The sequence below is a fragment of the Dermacentor andersoni genome, chromosome 1 (assembly GCF_023375885.2).
Source record: "Dermacentor andersoni chromosome 1, qqDerAnde1_hic_scaffold, whole genome shotgun sequence".
NCBI lineage: Eukaryota > Metazoa > Arthropoda > Arachnida > Ixodida > Ixodidae > Dermacentor > Dermacentor andersoni.
The window spans coordinates 292360861-292382058 of record NC_092814.1 but is presented as its reverse complement, the minus strand read 5'-3'; the positions used below and the strand labels follow the sequence as shown (position 1 = coordinate 292382058).

The window sequence follows — 21198 nt, the reverse complement described above, 5'->3', positions numbered from 1 at the left end:
GCATGCATTTCCTAATGCTTGTGTAAAAGCACTTGATTAAAACCTGTCGACATGTATATTGGAAATCTTCAGTGTATACAAGATTCTTGGCCTTGCAGCACATCACAATATACCAAACTATTACCACAGTGAAACCTCGTTAATACATAGTTGGCAGGGGAATGTGGATCAGGTATGCACTAAGCAATGTATTAATTAACCGACTAATGCAGATGAGCGGCTATAGACTTACCGGCGAGAAAAGAACTGTCTTAATTCTCACTCAAACACACACGAAAACAACTTTTATTTGCAAGCAGGCAGCAAAATAATCTGCGATTTTCACTTGCTGCCGTGACGGCCTTGGAACGACGACTACATCCTTAAACTCGGCAAGGCCGCAAGCCAGTTTCTCCATCACGCCCCACTTCTCTGTGAACACCCTCGTGATGGTAAATGCATGTGCCATGTCGGAGATGGAAGGGCCATCAGGCACTTCCACGTCATCATCTGGAACGACGTGAAAGTACCAAAAGCTATGGGAGCAGGAAATGCGTCATGACCATCATGTTTTGACGTCACTATCGGTGGTTACTGCTGTCCATGAAAAGTCTGTATGCCGCAATTTCACTATGGCGTGCACAACATTTCCCTTGATTCCAGACTTGTATGCACCGAAAAATGAAGTCAATTCTATGCACTAACTGCCTGATGTGCGGTAAGTGACTACGGCTTAAGCGAACAGCGAATACATTAAGTTCAATGGCGACAAGGTACGCAACTGTATTTAAACCAGAATCACTTATTAAGTTGGCATATATTAATGAGGTTTTACTGCAGCTTGAATCATCTTAGTAACTGCATAATATGTGCTCTACCAGCCATTTCTATATTCTAGAAGCATATCTGATTTACGCATGGTTTGGGACAGTGGTGCCTGAAGTCAAATGCAGTGGCGAGGATGCCAGCACAGCATGCAGCATGTGCCTTTTAATCAAGCATTGAAGTGAAGACCATGTCTGCTTCGTGCAAGTGCTGGGTTACCTGGTACTTGTGGCCACATTTTAGGTACAGCAACAGCGTTCCAGTTAGTGCTTTGTGTAGCTTCAAAACATCAACATAAAATAAATTCAAGGCATAGTGAAAAATAGACCAGCATTTAGCACTGACAATGAAATTACAGTGAACTCTCACATAAGTGAACTTCAAGGGACCCAAGGTAATAGTTCACTTAACTGAAAGTTCACTGCACTGAATATTCACTAGAATATGGAACAGCATAGGGCACAGCAGAAGAGTCAAAAGTGTGAAATGCAGTTTATGGAGTTGTACATCAGTGTATACAAAGTGCATAACAGTTAAGTTGCTGCCTACCTCTTTTTGAAAAAAAATCTGTTGTGTTCATTTCCACTGATGCTCTTAAAGCGCAAGTAACACATCTCTCCAGAGTCTATGTTTTTGTGCACTTCCTCTGGTACAGTTTGTTGCTGAGACACTGAGTCTTGCAACTTTACAAGGCATCCTAGTGCCTCGGCTAGAGTTACAGTATTTGAAGCTGCCTCTGCCATTGCATCTTTCTTGTCGCACTCTTCTTTGGGACGAACACTGGAAACAGTTTCCAGATCTAATAGTTCAGCACAGGTAACAAGCTCCCTGTCATTGCACATAGTCTTCAAACGAAGTCTTGCTGTCAACATCCAGCTGGTGACAGACATCCACATCCCAGGGTCGATTGTCTCGTTGCGCTGTTCCTCTTGGTCGCTTTCACCGCAAAGAGGGAAAAGGCTGGATTTATGCCAGCAGTTTCTAATGTAGCATGTGTCACTGTCCATCAGGAGCCTCAAGTTCGTTCAATTGACATATTGTTACGCGAACGAAGGAATAAGAACTGGAGGCTATTCACAAAGTGTATTTACAAAGGATAATGCAGTGCTGGCCAGTCCAGCCGACAGCTCGAGAACCAGAGAGCGTTTGTCGTCTTCGTCAAGGCGCCCGCGTGCATCGGCCACAAGAAGCACGTAATATGCATGTATCATTATTCCCGGTGGCGGAAGCACCGTCCCAGGGCGTCTAAATACCAGTGATAACAAGAGAGTAATATGGTTTGAGGCGTGCGACATGCACAATGTCAGTGGAATTCGGGGCAGATGAGGCACTGGTACTGACTGGGGCAATTTCGTACGTAACTGAAGTCACGGCACGCAGCACTCGATATGGGCCTGCGTACTGAGACAGGAATTTTTCTGACAGGCCAACGTGACGAGTCGGGGACCACAGGAGTACCAGGGATCCAGGCGAAACATGGACGTCTCTGTGTTGGCGATCGTACAAACGCCGTTGCTTCTCTTGCGAGGTCAGGAAGCGAGCGTGGGAAATTTCGCGTGCTTGGGCTGCCCTGGTGATGGCGTCAAGTGCGTACTTGCTGGTCTCTGCTGCAGCGGATGGGAGGGATGCGTCCAGTGGCAATGTAGGTTCTCAGCCAAACAACAGAAAGAACGGGGAATAACCGGCAGTGTCATGACGTGAAGAATTATACGCAGAAGTGACATAGGGTAGGGCAAGGTCCCAATCAGTATGGTCGGACGAGACATACTTTGCAAGCATGTCTGTTAGGGTACAATTCAGACGCTCCGTGATACCATTAGTCTGTGGATGGCAAGACGTAGTCAGCTTGTGCTTGGTTGAGCAGGACTGCAGGATGTTGGCGATGACTTTAGAAAGAAATATCCGACCACAGTCAGTGAGCAATTGGTGTGGAGCGCCATGCTGCAGAATCACGCCGCGTAAAAGAAAATCGGTGACATCTGTGGCGCAGCTTGTTGGAAGTGCCCTGGTAATGGCGTAGCGCGTGGCATAATCTGTTGCCACAGCGACCCACTTGCTGCCAGATGTGGATAGAGGGAAAGGGCCAAGTAGATCCAAGCCAATGCGAAAGAACGGCTCCGAAGGAATGTTGAGCGGTCGAAGGCACCCGGAAGGGAGCGTCGGTGCTTTTTGGCCCTGGCATTTCTCACACGTGCAACGTAGTTCCGGATGGAGTGGGCAAGGCCTGGCCAAAAGAAGCGCCGGCGAATCCGGTCGTAGGTGCGGGAGACGGCAAGGTGACCTGCTGTGGGTAAATCCTTAAGTTCTTGGAGAACAGCTGACCGGAGGTGCTTAGGAATGACGAGGAGCAGGGCAGGACCGTCGGGGTGTACATTGTGGCGATGTAATACACCATCCCGGAAAACAACCAGGTGAAGGGACGAATCACAAGATGAAGATTCTAAGCCATCAATGATGGTGCACAAGGCAGCATCACGGCGTTGCTCGTCGGCAATGTGTAGCAGCTGAGAAACGAAGAAAATGCAAGCATCGGCATTGGGGTCAGGGTCGGCGGGTGGTTCGTCCACTGGATAGCGTGATAAACAGTCTGCGTCTTGATGTAATCGGCCCGACTTGTACACTACTGCATAGGAATATTCTTGCAGCCGCAGAGCCCAGCGACCAAGCGGGCTAGTAGGATCCTTGAGTGAGGGAAGCCAGCAGAGCGCTTGGTTGTCCGTAATTACAGAGAAGTGCATGTAATACAAGTACGGGCGGAATTTGGAAACCGCCTATATGACAGCTAGGCATTCACGATCTGTAATCGAATAGTTGCACTCCGCTGCTGTGAGGAGGCGGCTAGCATAGGCGATAACACGATCTTGACCCTGTTGGCACTGGGCTAAGACAGCTCAGACACCGTGACCACTGGCATCAGTACGTACCTCTGTAGGAGAGGACGGGTCAAAGTGGGCCAGTATAGGTGGTGTGGTGAGAATGTTGGTGAGCTGGGCAAACGCGGCAGTTCGAGCGGGGCCCCATGCAAATGGCACGTCCTTCTTCAGAAGATCAGTAAGCGGTCGGGCAATCGCTGTAAAGTCTTTAACGAAGCGTTGGAAGTAGGAACAGAGTCCCACAAAACTTCGGACGTCTTTGACAGACTGAGGTACAGAAAAAGAAGTGACAGCATGAATTTTCTCTGGGTCTGGTTGAATGATTGAAGCGTCGACGACGTGGCCCAGCACTGTAATCTGCCGATGAGCGAAGTGACACTTCGATGAATTTAGTTGCAGCTCAGCCTCACGGAAGACTTGAAGAACAGCTGATAAGCGCTCAAGGTGTGTCTCAAATCTAGGTGAAAATACGAGAACATCGTCTAGGTAGCAGAGGCATGCTGACCATTTGAACCCTCGAAGTAGAGTCCATCATACATTCAAACGTTGCTGGGGCGTTGCATAGACCGAATGGCATAACTTTAAATTGATATAGGCCATCAGGGGTGACGAACGAGGTCTTCTCTTGGTCCTTTTCATCCACAGCAATTTGCCAATAACCAGACCGAAGGTCTATTGATGAAAAGTATTTGGCACTGTGGAGACAATCGAGGGCGTCGTCAATACGAGGCAAGGGGTACACGTCTTTCTTGGTAATGCAGTTTAGACGACGATAATCTAGGCAGAAATGCCATGTGCCATCTTTCTTTTTAACAAGTACCACAGGCAATGCCCAAGGGCTCGACGAAGGTTCAACAATACCTTTGGCAAGCATCTTGTTCACTTCATCTTGAATAACCTTACGCTCTGAAGCAGAAACTTGATATGGCCGGCAATGAATAGGACTGGCATCACCAGTGTTTATGTGATACTTAACAATTGAAGTCTGGCCCAATTGGCGATTGTTGAGGTCCAAGATGTGGCAGGAACCCAAAAGGCGGCACAGAGCTGCTGCTTGTTCAGGCAATAGGTCCGCAGCACTCGTGGGACAAAATGTTGCGTCAGGGCAAATAGCATCCTGTGGACATGGTGAAGAACCTGAGCAGACATCAACTGAAAATGTCGTGACGTGGTCATCTCCTATAACATGCAGCGTTGCAACCGATATGCCTTGGGGTAGAACTTCCTTTGTCAGGCCGAAATTGACGACGGGGAGGCATGTCCGGTTATCAGCGACGGTGACGACGGAGTGGGGCACAGTGATATTGTGCATTAAAAGGTCATCAGGAACAGGTGTGGCAACGTAATCACCATCGGGCACGGGAACAGATGACAGCAAATCGACGAAAGTCAAGGCTTTAGACGGCAGGCGGACGAAGGCAGTCGTACTAAAGTTGTTCGGCAGTTTGGAATGAATATGCGCGACTAGAGGAAGTTCGAGGCAAAGGGTACTGGCAGACAGTCGATCAAAGCTGAATGCGCCATAAGAAAGTCGAGTCCGAGGATTAGGTCATGGGGACAAATGGTCAGCACTGTAAAACGAACAGGAACATGGCGGTCGGGGATACTGATACGGGAAGTACACATTCCAGTGACGTCAACAGTGCTATCATCGGCCACACGTACGGCTCGAGTAGTAGGAGTAGTAGTAGAACCTTCCTCAGACGACGACGGAGGTTACAACTCATTACGGACACCTGGGCTCCAGTATCTATTAACGCCGTCAAAGGGACACCGTCGACGTGAATATCAAGTAAGTTCTGGTTCGCTGGGAGCATCAATGGAGGATTTCTACATGACAAAGATAATGCAGCACTACCCCCAGGAGCTGCATGGTCTAGTTTTCCGTCTGGGAGGGTCCATAATTGGTCGGCGACGAATAGCAGCGTGGCTGGGGCGACAGGGACCGACGGCACTGAGGTGACGGCGAGTGAGCACAACGACTGTCATCGACGGATACGCCTGAGGTAGGAGGCATATGGCAAGGCGAGTAATGGCACGGGTCGGCATATGGGTGAGGAGACGGGGAAAAGAAGCTCGAATATGGCGACATCCAGGAGGTGTGACAGTGGCGAGTGAGGTGGCCAATGCGGAGGCAACGGAAGCAAATGGGCTTGTCGTCCGGAGTTGTCCTGCGGTATCTGGGAGGGGAATACCGATCGCTGTGAGGCGTAGGTGTCAGCACCGGTCAGGCGTCGGGTCGGGAGAGGGAGCAGGCAGCAGGAAAACCGAGGTTGGCAAATTCTTGCCGCACAACTGCCTGAATGAGAGAGATCACTGGGGCTGGTTGGTCAATGGTGAGGTCAAGTGGGCGTGGATGGAACGGCACAGGACTTGTAGCCTCGAGCTTGTGGTGAACAATACGGGTGATGCGCTCATTTAAGGGTGGTAAAGGGGTAAGGTTGATGCAAGACGACGTCGCAGCCGTGTTAGGGAGCCGGAAGAACTGTGGAATGACGCGGCGGCTTTTGGCGAGCTCAAAGCGGCGGCATGACAATGACGTTGATGGTGGACACATTGTTGAAGACCAACAAGTTGAATGCGTCGTCCACGATCCCCTTAAGTACGTGGCCGACTTTGTCAACCTCGGCCATTCTGTCGTCGACTTTCCGGAAAAGAGCGAGCAAGTCTTGTATGTACGAGACATACGATTCAGAAGACTGAACTCTGGTAGCAAGCTCTTTTCTAGCAGCCAGCTGCCGACCGATGGGATTTCTAAAGAGGTCGGTGAACTTCTCCTTGAAAGCATCCCAGCTAGAGATATCCTCCTCATGTGTCCAGAACCAGACACGAGGAGTTCCGTCCAAGTAGAATAGGACATTCACTAGCATAATGGTAGGGTCCTAGCGGTCGTTTTGGCTAACACGCTCATACAGGGTGAGCCAGTCCTCAACGTCGACATTACCTTGGCCGTTAAAATATGCCAGGATCGCTGGGGTTGGTAACCGTAACGTACAAGGTCGGTGGGGTCGCAGGAGTAGAAGCAGACGAGGTGTCGTCACCGGGAGCCATTGCGGAAAGCAGGATGGTGCGGCCGCTGCGGAGCTCTGTGGCGAGGACGGGGAACGGCACCCTCCACCAAAATGTTACGCGAACGAAGGAATAAAAAGTGGAGACTATTTACAAAGTGTATTTACAGAGGATAATGCAGCGCTGGCCAGTCCAGCCGACAGCTCGAGAGCCAGAGAACGTTCGTCGTCAGTCTTCGTCGGGGTGCCCGCGTGCATCGGCCACAAGAAACGCAATATGCATGTATCAATATTCTCTATTCAGAAATTCGTTTAACTGAAAGATTTTTGCATAGAATGCATAGGAAACCTGCTGGCAATTTTTAAAAGTTTATTATTCTGAAACATTCGTTAAACCGACATTCGTACAAGTGAGAGTTTATTGTACAAAGTATTGCAATGCAGATTTCAGCCATGTGGAGGCATCGTTGAAGAGTTTGGGAAGCTTCTCACATGCTTTGGAAACACCTGCCGTGAAGAAAAAGATTGCCCTGGCAAGTGTTGTCTGCAAGATACAGTGCACCGAGGCTGCACAACCGAGTTCTGAATTCTTCACCACAGCAGCACTGCACCTGCACCAATGTTTAGGACTGGGGCAGGATTACTTGGACAATTTAGGGCTACTGTGCAACGAACTGTGTGTGAACCAAATAGACCCATAATCTGCTTAGTAACTGCTTTTTGCAGAATGTTTCCAGGGTCCACACTATGCTTATGAAAACAGCAGTATCGCGACGAAAAAATTCTTAGGTGATTGAGCAACAACACTCAAGGGTTACTTTCCAAGAGTACGTTTTTATTTAAAACCCAATTTTTTCTTCATACCCTAATAAGCAGAGAGGTGAAGAAGTGTGAAAAAACTTGTCAGGATTTCCTGACAACGAAGCATCATGTAAGAAATGGAAGTGATGGCAACAGGGTGATGAGAGTGTGAGCAGTGGCAGAAGTATGAAATCCATCAGCAAAGATTTACTCTGGCCCACTTCCAAAGAGAGGGATCATTGGTGCAGCCATTAGACTCTCTTCACACCACATTTATTTGAATACAAGTTTTCCATGAACAAAGGCTAACCAATTACCTATACACCATTTCACACATCAGGTGTAATGCTGTGGAAGCTGGAGAGACTTTTTGCAATGGCTACATTTGCACTTAAAAATAGCTCAGTGTTTTCTAACCACAATTGTATGAAACTTTTTTTTTATATATGTAGGCTCAGTATTCAGTGGCGCAGCCAGAAATTTCGTTCAGGGGGGGGGGGGTCTTCTTGCATTGCAGCTCTGCCTCCTCGTTATAGAATTTGTCGAGGAATCAAATACATTAATTAAACTGCATTGCCGTTGCGAAAGATGCTGCTAACGAATTCTTGAACGCTACGCACTGTCAAGACAAGTAAAAGATGTATTTTTTCATAAAAGAATATACTAGTATGTCTCAAAAATTGGGCCTAAAATAACCGATATCAATGCTTACATATTTTCTTTCTATTTAATAAGAAAGTATCACATGAACTTTAGAACTATATCAGTTTGAAACCAGCAAAGCAGTGCATGCTGCTGATATGAAAAATGCAAAGGCCATGAAATCAACAAGTTGAGGACAAATATTTTAATGCAACTTTGTTAACCTCCCTGCCTTTCTCTCATTTGCCTCTCTCTCTCTGTCATTCAAGAACCTTGTTTATATTTTTGTAAATATGCAACGACCAGGGAAAAATCTCAACGAAGCTGTGCTTTGTTACATTGTATTGCGCAGGAGCAGCTGTCACTGGTCGTGTATCGTGAGTAATTGCGCCGAAATTATAGTCTCAACAGAGAGCACATATAAAAAGCAGTTCTGCAAAATACACGAGGGCGAGTCAAATGAAAGTGAGCCAATGCGAATATATGACAAATGGGGTACTTTATTTAAAAGTAGTCTCCATGAGCATTTACACATTTGTCCCACTGACTGATGAGTCGCGTGATTCCCGTCTGATAAAACTCCTTGGGTTGCTGCTTCAAATAGTCTACCGACCCTTTCACATCATCGTCTGAAACGAATCTGGTTCCTTTGAGCTGTTTCTTCAAATGCTCCAAAATGTGGAAGTCGCAAGGCAACAGGTCTGGGCTGTATGGCGGATGTTGCAGCGTTTCCCACTTGACATTTGCCAGTTTTGTATTAACCACATCAGCGATGTGGGGATGTGCATTGTCGTGGAGCAAGATGACCCCATTCCTCAATTTTCCGCGTTGTTTGTTCTTGACTGCGACACGCAGCCGATCCGATGCTTCGCAATATCGGAAACGATTAATAGTTTCTCCAGGTTTTACCCCTGACGATCGAAAAAAAAAAAAAAAAGTCAACAACACCTTTCCGGCGGGAATGACGGCCTTTGGTTTTTTTGGGGGTGGTGAATTCGAATGTTTCCACTGTAAGCATTGCCATCGTGTTTCAGGCTCGTAATAGTGGCACCATGATTCGTCCCTGCTGATAATTGCAGACAAGAACTCGTCACCCTCATTGTGATACCGGATCATATCAGTCAAGGCATCGCCGAACCTCTCAGTCTTCTGGCGGTGGTTCAAAATCTTGGGCATCCATTGAGGACACAAGAGCCAATAACTGAGATGTTCATGAATTATGATGTGATCCGAACCGTGACGGATGTTCACACACCCTGCCAATTCATCGATACTGTAGGATTTGGAGGTTGATCTCGCCGCTGCCACCATTTGTAAGATTTTGGAGACGATCCCACCGCTGTTAACCAGATGTAAGATTTGGTGTCGGGCTTGTAGGACGATCGGAGGAACTTGGGGCAACAGGACTAGGCGAGCAGGGTTTATTTACATTATTTACAGTTAAGACATACATCGACAGTCTAGCGTGGCTCCCAAATGGAGTAAACGAGCACACAGCTCAAGAGTACATTTCGAGCACGACAACGAGCACCCCGTAGTCAGCTGGTCACGCCCGAACCCAGCCGGCACCTCTAAACTCCAGAGCTGCCGTAGTCCGCAGTTCTCCAAAGGAAGTTCACGGTTGGTAAGCGCTGTTCTCGCTGGTTCTCTGAAGGGCGCCACCACCCCGGATCGATCGACGCACCTGCAGCGGGCTGAAATAGCTTTGAGAGCAGTGCCCCTGCAGGCTGATCCTAACAATGCTTATCCTCCGTTCTTGCCTAATCAGCCTTTGCAACTGTGTTGGGGGTGATTGAACGGTGGCTTTGTCTCGGTCTTGGATCGTCTTTGCAACTTTCACGTCCTTTTTTGATCCGTGTGCTCTAACGCTTCACAGTGGCCAATGAAATGCAATGTTCAACGTACACGGCAGCCATACGGCAAATAATTTCTTTTTGGGAAACATCTTCAGCAGTCAAAAACCTCACAACACCACGGTGTTATGACCATTATGTCACGCAACCATGTTCAACCAAGTGTATGAGAGCATTAAAGGACATTTATCGTCATACCTGCATGTAACTTTTGTAAATGAGATGCCTATGTGCTACGCGCATGCCTCGCAGATAATGAACCAAACTCTTAGTGCGCAGGGTGGGTTTGCTCGCTTTCACTTGACTTGCCTTCGTACATTAGAAATGCGAAGATACAGCTTGATAAAGGGCAAAAAAGTGTCACTGGAAACAAAGTTCACTGCACGCGTATACACAAAACTTCGCAACAAGATATTCAAATATACATATAAGTCTCCAACAAATCTACTTATCTAAGAAAAAGTCACTGCATATAATGCGTCAAACAAGGCAAATAAACATGTTGCGCAAACACAGATCACAGCCTGACCCCCCCCCCCCTCCACTCCCCCTGATGTATCGCACGCGGCAGGAGGCAGCGTGCTTTCTCCTCGCTTTTCTCCCTTGCGCACTCACCTATGCTAACCCCCCCCCGCTGCGTTTTTGCTCGCATATACAGCATGCGGTCACAATGTTATCGCCCTTAGACTTTATACGGAACATGAGGGCGACAGCACGAATGCGCCTGGAGTGTTCCTATAATTGCTATCACAACAATATAATAAGAGTATCCGGCAAGTGAAGCGTCCCGTGGCCCATTACTTTCCGCAAGAGAAGTAACAAAATCGAACTTTCACCATACGACAATTCACTCCGCTGCAACAATGTATTTTTTTTTTTTTGTGGGCGGGAGCACCGAAATGAAAAAAAAAAAAACGTAACGGAAAGCATGTTGGCCACAATCAAATGCCTACATTGAGCACCTGATGTGGCTACCGATGGGATGTCGAAGAGAACGGGAGACGCTTGGCCCACAGAGAACCATACGCATACTGCTCGGTTATCCTACACCTGCGAGACAAGATTTTCTGGAGAGGTTGCGCCCAAACAAACGCGTTGCAATCCATCAAGTCCCTGCAATGATGGCGTAGAGCAACAATGCATTGTTTCTTTTTCTCGTCTGCTAGCCAGGAAGCGTCCAAAACTCTGCCAGGCGAAAACCTACGTGGCCAGGGAAAAACGAACGCGCATCGAAGTGTGCTGTGCGGTGGTCAGGGCAACTTGAGAAAAACGCATGCGCTCTGGCTGGTTCCAGCAGCCCGCGGGGAGCGGGGAAGAAGAAGAAGAAGAAAAAAAAAAAAAAGAATTGAGGAGGCTCAATGTGTGCTCGCAAATAAAAGTCAAAGTAGAAAAATAAATAACAATGTAGTTACCTTTGCTGGCTTTAGTGTCTCGACATGGTTGCTTTGGCGCAGGTGAAAAAAAAATGTTGATATTCTTTTCTGTGCCATGACAGCACAATGAACCACAACAACGCTTCATCTCATCAGACCTCGCTGCATGCTTTGTCAACTTGCCTGATAGTGTGTTAATTTGGCTTGTCTCGTTGTATGGTTCGATGTACGACTTTAGAAAGTTAATGCACCTTTGGTGTCAAATGTTTAAAACAACATTAAACCTACAAAGCTACGGAATTAAAAATCCAAAGCAGGACTTTGGAAATGTCAATGCAATATCAACGTTTGAGAACTTTATATCTATAAAGTTTCAGAATTAAAATCCATGCGCTCTGCAGATTCTGCGGCCTCTGCGAGATGCCGCGACGAGCCCGCTCGCCATCAAAACGCCCTCGAAACTGCTCGGATGGGGCTCCTTGCGTTACGATATATGGCTCCCGGCGCATGGGCGTTGCCGTGAAATCCAGCCCGATTTCGCAATGTTCGCGCTGAAATGGCTTTTTGAGCATGAAAAGGACATTCTAGACAAAATCCAGCATGATTTGCGTCGCCAGGAGTTGTTTTGGTCAGTGGCGCATGACAGCACGAAAAAATTTCAGGGGGGGGGCTGAAGCCTTATAGCCCCCCCCCCCCCTCCCTGGCTACACAGTATTGAATGAAAACTGTTTTAACCCTTAGAAACAAACTGTGGTATATGGCTGCTAATGCATTGTTTTAGATCTATTTGTTTTTTGTTGCTTTCCCTTTTGGGTTTTTCTTTTGCAGCCTGTATTGGTAGCCTCATGCAAATGCTGCGGGCATGAATAGCAGATTGGCAGGAAGAAAGCTGCATCTGCTTTTGCGTCTAATCTCACCAAACTGATATGATGTTCAAAAGAATTTGAAGGAAATTTACACGAGGCAAATTTTCAAGTGTCCATATATTTAAAAAGAGTGAGAGAGAGAAATTGTTCAGGCTAGGGTTTGAATGCAGGCCTTTTTGATTCAGAGCTGAATCGCTCAACCACTCAACATGGAAGGAGTGGAGAGGCACTTTTTGATGACGAAACTTCCGTAGCTTCCACAGCGTTGCACGCAAAGTATGAAATGGCGTACAGGTTAGAAGCTGTATGAGGAAAAACAGAAAAAGTAGTTCTGACCTGGTGCTAATTAAACTACGAAAGTTAAATATTAATATAAATAAGTTGTGCTGGCAGCGAAAATTTTTGACAATGAAAATTTCATTTAGTTGACTTTATGAGTTTTTAGAACAGTCGCCATGGATGAATGCACGTATGTGCAAAAGCAGGCAAGAAACTTGTGCAATGATAGTGCAATAATTGTACAAACACTGGTGCAGCTCCAGAATTTCTGCCCACGAGTTTGAGAGCTGCCAGAAAAACATTAGGTTTTTTAATTACCTAGGAAAACTGCTTATAAGAGAAATGACAAAATACTTTTACATCGCAAGATTTCCTATATCAAAGTTTGTTATATATTGAGGTTCAGCTGCACTTCTAATTGCTCAATTAACTTCAGGTTTCATGCTGTGTAATTAACCCTGGAAGTACTCCTGGTTATGTCTTTTCACAGGCCACCTGGTACCCTTGCAGAATAGAGTGAGCAACGCGAAAGCAATGGGCTGAGAACTTAAGCATGTGCAAGTGCATACATAAGAATTATGTCATAGCTCATATCTTCACCAAACTGTATTTTTTGATGATGTAAACAAAAGCTGTGCTAGGTATCAGCTACTACGTTTTACTTTCATCCACATTTTAATTTTTGGAATTCAACGTAAGGTTTATCAACTATTTCCTTGTGCTGATCTGGATGTTGCACACATATTTGATTTTGAAGTCTTGGCTTCAGAGGTCATCAAAACGGATGTGTAGATTTTTCTTCTCCATCATCTTTTGGGCCTTTGCCATGACCTGCAATAAAGAAACCCAGGAAATGGCTTCAGCGCAAATCCCTTTTATTTCAGCCATAAAGCCCTTGCATGCCTCACAGGCAATAAGGTAAGTGGGTGGCCACACAGTAATCAGACACTTTTCCTACTGAAAAAATCATCACCACTAGCACACTGGCCATAGACACAATGTTGGTGTTCCAGCATCAAGAACTAACCTGTATTCTGAATCGCTTATTCTCAGTACTAGCAGAGACTGGAATCACCTTTCTGCCTCCATCGTCTTCATACAAGACCTTGCAATTTTCAAGTCTGCACTTTGTTATCACCTACACTAAACAACTTGCTGTTATTATTTTCGCTATTTGTTTATTTTTTCATAGTCGTCCACTCCTTTCTGTAATGCCTGAATGGCTCTGAAACTGAAGTAAAAAAATGAAATGAAGTGAATACAGATTCTCTCCTGGGGTGTGGGAACCTGCAAGTGTTGCGGGAATCACAGCTTCAGGTACTGATCTATGAGCTTGTGGTGAGGATTAAGACACCACAATTTCCACCCCTTACCAACCTTGGCATCTACTTTTGACAAGAGTTAGGAATATAGCTACAATTTTCTGGATGGCCAATTTTTCAGACCTGCTCTATATTTTAAGACTTACCCATGGCACTGCCACTTACTCCAAAGTAGACTGAACAGTAACCGAAATTTCGGACACTGCATGGTGTCTTACTCAAATTTCTCTATATGATCCATGCATGCAATGTGCAGGCAAACACATGCGGTGGCTGTGAACAAACATCACACCACTCACTTTGACACCTGTAACCTTGGCTTTTGTTGGCTAGTTAATTTCATGGCGTTCCGAATGCCGTTCAGCCCTGGGAAATGATCGACAGCTTGGTACCAAACCATAACTTTCAGCCTCCAACTCAGAGAAACGACACTCGTTAGGCCTAGCAACCTAGTTAGCAGGCATGATGGCGGACGGCAACTCTTCATGAGAAGCTTGCCAGTACGTTCACATATCAGCAGTCATCATCAGCAGTACGGCCTGAGACTGCACACACTGGCTAGACTGAGAGCCACAGAAGCAGTGTTTAGCCATGTGGGTGACCAGCCGATACCTATACTGTAAGTGCCTATTAAAGGGCCCCTCACCAGGCCCCATAGCAAATTATGGTTTACACTGGAAGTTGTAATGTGCCCTCTAGGGAGCGTTCTACCACAACAATTTTTCAAATCGGTGCTACAATTCAGGTGAATGACAATTTTTCCCTTCCATGTACAGTGAACCAAAAAAGTTTATGGGCCATGGTATCTCAGAAAATGTTGAATTTCCAAGCAGCCTTTAACAGCAGCCAGTACAACCGTACATCACAATGTTATTGGCATGTACTAGTGGAGGCTGTAAATACGAATATCAGGTTGCGCTGTGAGATTAGTGCAGATATTGTTTTTTCTCAGATCCCGTGGTCCGTAAACTTTTATGGCTGACTGTACTCTCTGGCACCTTGAGGGCTTCTGCAGAACTGATTTACCATATTCAATGCTCCAATGCTTCGCGTTGTCAATTAATTAATTCGCCTTCGCTCTGCAATCTGCTAGCCTCCTAGTTAGCTTAGATGTAGAGCGATTGCCCCAGAAAGGTGTTGGTCCCGGGTTTGAATCCCGGACCAGGACGAATTTTTCTTCAACTGCGCGGGTTTCTTTCTGAGAAACCTGTATGGATTTCCTTTGTAGCTTTGTGCTCCAATTCAGGTGGATAAGAATTTTTACCTTTCAAGTTAACGGTCTTTGCTGTATGTACAAGAATACACAGCTACAACTTGATCTATCAACTTATACCGCTGTCACAGGGGAAAATTTAGTGCAACTTTAGGAGAGTGTGCTTTGCCTCACTGAGTGTCGAATCAGCAGTGCGCTGCTACATGGGAAATGAAAGTGCCATTAGGAATTGATGGTAATGACAATGGATTATCCATCTCTGTGATGGAGCCAAAAGGACAGAGATGCATAAAATTTCGGTTACTGACGATTCCATAAAGCTCAACTTTCCACTTTGTAAATTTCATGATGCTCACCCATGGCATGCCGCCCATTTCCAGGTTTTTGTGCGAGTAGATGGGTCTGCGTTCTTTCTTTTCTCTTGTCCTTTGATCCATTGTTATATATCAAACCTGAATACAGTAGCATGCCAAACCTTTTGCTCAGCTAACCCTCCCCACCCATCATTAAAATTTATCTCACCAGCATGTGCACACAATTTCACTACTGGTTGATATTATGGTTTCCTGGTGATACATTCTTAGCATATGCAAATTATGCACACAATGGGCAGGCTATGCGGTATGAATAAAGGATGATGGCAGGGTGTGTTCAAGAGGCTATTGCCCTAGGCTAGCGGTCTGGCATAATGCAACTCCAACATTCTGCACAGTTGAGCACACAGGACTCAAATACAAAATACCATCTTTTTGTTCACTATTGTATGTTAGTAACATCGAACCTTTTTACACAAGGAACAATGTTGTGCACCTGATTCACTGCCCAAAGTGCACAATGCTATGCTGTTGCTCATCTTGGCTTATGACATCACACCATGTCCAGAACATTTAAATCATGCATCCTACGACAATCAGCTCTGACAGACTTGTAATAAGCTCGCATATTATATAAAGGCACAACATACAATCTTTAAACCACTTCTCTTCCTCCTTAGATTTCTCAAATTACCTCTTCCATATTGTATCACTGTTGATATATCAACAGTGGCTGTCGTGACTGTTCTGTTGGTGCAACGACTGAAAACTGTTTTGTTCCTATCAGGCCATCAGGCTTGGACAGAGTGCGTTACACATCTCGAGTGTCTGACTCTCACTTGTAGTTAATACATTCACAAGCTCACCTTCTCAACACCTCGTTTCTTCTGCCTGGTCTTCTGGTTGCGGCGTGTCTCCCGGTCCAGGTTTATCTTTTCCCAGTAAGACTTCTCCTCATCCCCTGTAAGCAAATCAAGCTATCATTACATCCTTGCCTAAAAGAAATGTCATCCGTGACCCCACTAAATATTTGTTTCCACTACCAGTATTCAAGCAACATGTTTACAGATCAGACACCCACAGTAACCAACCCACTATAGCAATTAAGACCAACAGCCTGTGGCCCCAGGAGGATTTGTTCAGGGAAAAAACTAAAGCTACTACAATGCAGCAGACATACAATGCCTAAACACAAAGTTTTGCCAAACAATGATGTGGCAGTAAGCATTCTTTATGCTAAATTATATTTATGGAAAGCGCGACAGCCTTGCTGGGAATTCTGGATGATGACTTGCCAATGGTACCATGCATGAGGAAATGCTTAACATCTGTCAGACAACAAGAAAATTTTCAATGGGAGTTGATTTGTTGTCTTTGTTATATCTTTAAAAGCCAAATGCAATGAAAATTCACTTTGACTAAATTGGTTATAAGTGAGTAGCATAGCTAAATTGTGCCAAGTCTTACAAAACCCACATGTGTGCTACGAGAATACAACCAAGTTATTATTGCTCACTGTTCCCTTGAGCAACTCAAAGCATTTCTTACTGTGAGCTCAGGTTATTAATTACCAACAATTAAATAGCCAACTTTTAAAGCAATGAGGGAGTTCTACAGCCTATTGAGAAATATCCAAATAGTCTCTTTTCATGAAGATAGCTGCTCTGGTTTTAGTTTTTTCAGGCTGCAAAGAAAGTGCAAGAGATTTGAAAATGTACCATGTGACTAGGCACTTTTGTGAAGATACATTAGTACTCTTAAACATGCTACCAATGAATGATCTATGTTGCAGTTGCATGCAGAACATGAACAGGCTGCAAGCAAAAATGAGAGGCGATGGCCAAAAGGCCACACCTGTCATCTCCATTGCAACACCATCCACTGCCACAACCTCTTCACCTTTTTCATAGTCTGTCAACAGCAAAAACACTGATGCAATTTCAAAAAATGCCATGCACTACTTATCATACAGTCAAACCAACTAATAATAACATTCAAGTGCCAAGAAAATACCATTGCTATAACCGATAATTGTTATAATTGGGTCGCACAAAACAAACAAAGGGAGGACACAGATCAAAACATTTTAATTAAACAGAAAGAAGTACAGTTAAACCTCAATATAATAAAATTCAATATAACAAAATTCTCAATATAATGAAGTATTTCATTTTTTTACGACTTGTCCTAGAACCTCAATATAACGAAGTGTGCTTATACATGATTTCACTGATTGCACTGATTTCACTATAACAAAATTCCACTGCCGCCATGAAGGAATACCGAGATAATAAATAGCAACTGCTGCGGGCGCAGATGGTCAAACGGTTGAATTACATGCAGCTGCTTGTGAACGCACCTCTCAAATCGCGCGCTGCATGACCAAGAGCGACCAGCAGTGCCATGTTCTGCATAAAAACCAACTGCGATAAGATCCTATCGCGCCCTGCACGCTGTATGCTTTGGGCTCAAGAGAAAGCTTGCGAGTGTGAGTCGAGAAGGATGGTGGCTTGATGAGCGCCATCTTCCGTGCGAGCAAGGAGAAAGAGGGAGAGGAAGTTTGGGGTAGTTGATGCGCATTTCCTTTTTTAGTGCACCCGACCGCACATGGCTGTCGGTGCTGCTGGGCGCATACACAGCCCAAGCACAGTTTTAGAGGTATTCTGCCATGTGTACAAAGAGTGGGCACGCCAAGATGGCGTTACACCATGTGCACAGTCTTCCCGCACGCTTACTACTGGAGGTTGCGTAGTCTTGAGTTTTGGAGACGCATTGAAGCGAGAGGCTGATGAAGCATTTGCTCCCCACTGCTGGCGCTTTTCCTGATAGTGTCATCCCACTGCAGGCGACACTATCAGCCGCGGGGGCACAGTGGACACGAAAGCATGGCTGGCTTTGCTTCGTACTGCCTATGTGAAGATATTGTCAACATGGCATGAAACCGTATATTTTGTCGCCAACTCTCAAATGAAAGAAATTATTTTTTTCTCATTTAAATTTGTGTTTTCCAGTTGCCCGATAATTCTCAAAATGTTGCGGCCTCTTCAGGGTAAGGAAAATCCATCGGCGACCACTTATTTGCAGTAAATTTAAGGTGAAAATTCAATATAACAAAGCAAATTACCAATTTTACTGACTTCATTATATCAAGGTATAACTGTACATTAGAACTCGCTTACGACTGGTTACCGGATTTAACTAGGTGTGTGCTAATATTCGAAACTTTCGAATAGAATAGCCACTATTTGTAAATGTGAATATTTTTCAAATACTTCTAGAATATTTCAGAATGTCGTCATTATTATCATGATCAGCCTATTTTATGTCCACTGCAGGATGAAGGCCTCTCCCTGCGGTCTCCATTTTCCCTATCTTGCGCTAGCTGATTACAACTTTCGCCTCCAAATTTCCTGATTTCATCATCCCACCTAATTTTCTGCTGTTCTGGACTGCACTTCCCCTCCCTAGGCACCCATCATGTAAATGGTTCACCGGTTATCTACCCTACGCAATACATGGCCTGCCCAGCTCCATTTCTTTTTCTTGATGTCAACTAGAATATCGGCTATGCCCGTTTGCTCTCTGATCCTCACCGCTCTCTTCCTGTCTCTTAACGCTATGGCAAACATTTTTCGCTTTTTCACTCATTGCGCGGTCCTTAACTTGTTTTCACGCTTCTCTGTTAGCATCAGTAGAATGCAATGATTGTACACTTTTCTTTTCAGAGACAGTGGAAAGCTCCCAGTTAGGATTTTCAGGGTGTCTACCAAGTTAACATTTCCAAATTCCCCGAGTTTTCCAGGTTTTCCCTAAGCGCCCTTGCAAAATTCCCTGAGTGATGTAGAACTATGTTTTATGTGAAGATGGGCTGAAACTATAGTGTACTAGAATAATGTCCTAGTGACGCGAGCAAAAGGGAGGGACAATGGGCCGGTTGAAGCAAATGCCAGTAGCCGCCGTCGGTAGCACTGCTGTGCTTTTTTCTAGCTGCTGGTACGCGGTCGGGCCGGCTCAGACACGCTCTGCGGCTGTTTGCTCCGTGTGTTTTCCGAGCCGTGTTACGTTCAACGAGGCCATGCTTCTGAAAAACAGTGGATGATTTGAAAAAGAAGGCATATCCCTGCATCTACTGCAACACAAGAGGTACGATGCTAAAAAGAAAGACGGACTCCCATTGTTACGCTCCAGGCTGCCAAAGCGATTATCCGGGTGCTCCGAAAGCATCATTGTTTGCCGCACCAATGGAAAATGAACTTCGGAAGAAATGGGAGCGCAATCTGCGCAGAGCAGACAAGCCTCTCACTGAATCTTCAGCGGTATGTAAGCGTCACTTTCAGCCTCGATACATTTGGAGGGATTACGTCCACATCATCGATAGCACCGAAGTGCGACTTCCACGTGGGAAGCCATCGCTGGCGCCTGGCGCGGTGCCTACCCTTCTGCCCGACTGTACGTTCTACCTTTCTGTCGCACCTGTCAAAGAGAGGCCGGAAAGAAAGAAGCCAGCTGCAGCAAGTGCACCGATGGTAAGCACGAAGCCACATAAGAACGCACGGACCGCACAAAATGCAGAAAGAGCGGCAGATGGTCAGCTCCGCCAACCACTTCACGAGATCCAGGTCGAGAGTGTGCAAGATGAAAACGGACAGTTCACTGAGAATGAACCGTTTGAAATTAGCTCGCTCCAAGCAGTGCATGTTTCCTCAAAGCTCTGGTGCCACATTAACTGTAGCAATGACTCAACCCTAGTTTTCGCGGCAACATAGATACAAAAGCAAGAAAGGCTCGAGATATTGCATGCAAAAGTTCTGCATTTCAGTCGGCATGAAGACTGTACTTTAGAGGTGTGCTGTGCCAAGACATATAGTTGTATGCTCCTTTGCCGCTGCGAACCAAAACTGAAACAAGACTCTGACAGCCGCATGATTTGCCAAGGAATAATGCCTGAAAGTGACTTTCATGACCTTTCACATATTTTAACTCCGAGGTTGCAGCCTGCTGCTGTGGTATTTGGGCCTCTAGCATCCAGTGACAGCCACCTTATTTTCTATATGGCTGGTTGCGGCGAGAAAGTGCATTTTAAAGACAGGCTGTGAAGCCTGCCTGAACTTACTACTGATCACAAAATGGGCAGCAGGAAATTTGAGGCTTGCAGAGTTTACCATATGAAAGACAACAGTGGTTTGTTATCTCCTGCCTCCCCTCTGTACCAGTTTATGGTCAACTTGGAGAAAGACTTCACTGTTTGTTTTAGTCTTGAGTTGCACGCAGACAGCGTTTTAGATGTTTTAGATGCTGTTAAAGCCAGGCGGCAGCATCAACTTGGCTGCCCTGATGACTGCAAATCCACGACAGCAGAAGCCACTGCTTTCTACATCATAACCAGGCTACATTTCTTCAAAAAGAGCGTGAACAAGTGTAATGAAAGAAGGCACAAGGCATCAAAATATATTAAGCTCAGTCGATGTAGCTAGAACTCCATGCTAGAAGGTGTTATTGGTTAGGTGTTTTAACAGTAACAGTTACTTATAATGTGATTATAAGCTCAGTGTCTAGGGAAAGTACACTTTAGGGTTCCTTTATAGCTGTGCTATTTTCCTTGTGAATAAAGAAAAAGAAACACTAACCTGAATTTTTTTCGAGCGTCACTCTGACAGTATGTGCTGAAGATGCGGCGGATTTCTTAGGAGCTATAATTTCTGGGGAAAATGTGAGTTGGTATGTACGCAATTGTATAGCCAAAGGTGAATTCATTCCGGGGTTAAAATGTGCAAAACACACTACGATCTAATTATTAGGCATGCAGTAAAGGGGTGAGGGGCACATGAATAATTTTGACCACCTGGGGTT

General features: G+C 45.5%; 1 protein-coding gene across 1 annotated transcript in view; it reads right to left on the bottom strand.

Annotated features, from left to right (window-relative positions):
• Positions 1–13155: 13155 nt before the first annotated feature.
• Larp7 (La related protein 7) overlaps positions 13156–21198 on the bottom strand; it is a 73673-nt gene continuing 65630 nt past the window's right edge. Inside the window, exons 9-10 of the mRNA XM_050196871.3 lie at positions 16215–16309; positions 13156–13330 (exon numbers count right to left, since the gene is read on the bottom strand). Of these exons, the coding sequence (XP_050052828.1) occupies positions 13265–13330; positions 16215–16309 (161 nt within the window). The 3' untranslated portion in view covers positions 13156–13264. The remainder of the gene's footprint in view (positions 13331–16214; positions 16310–21198) is intronic.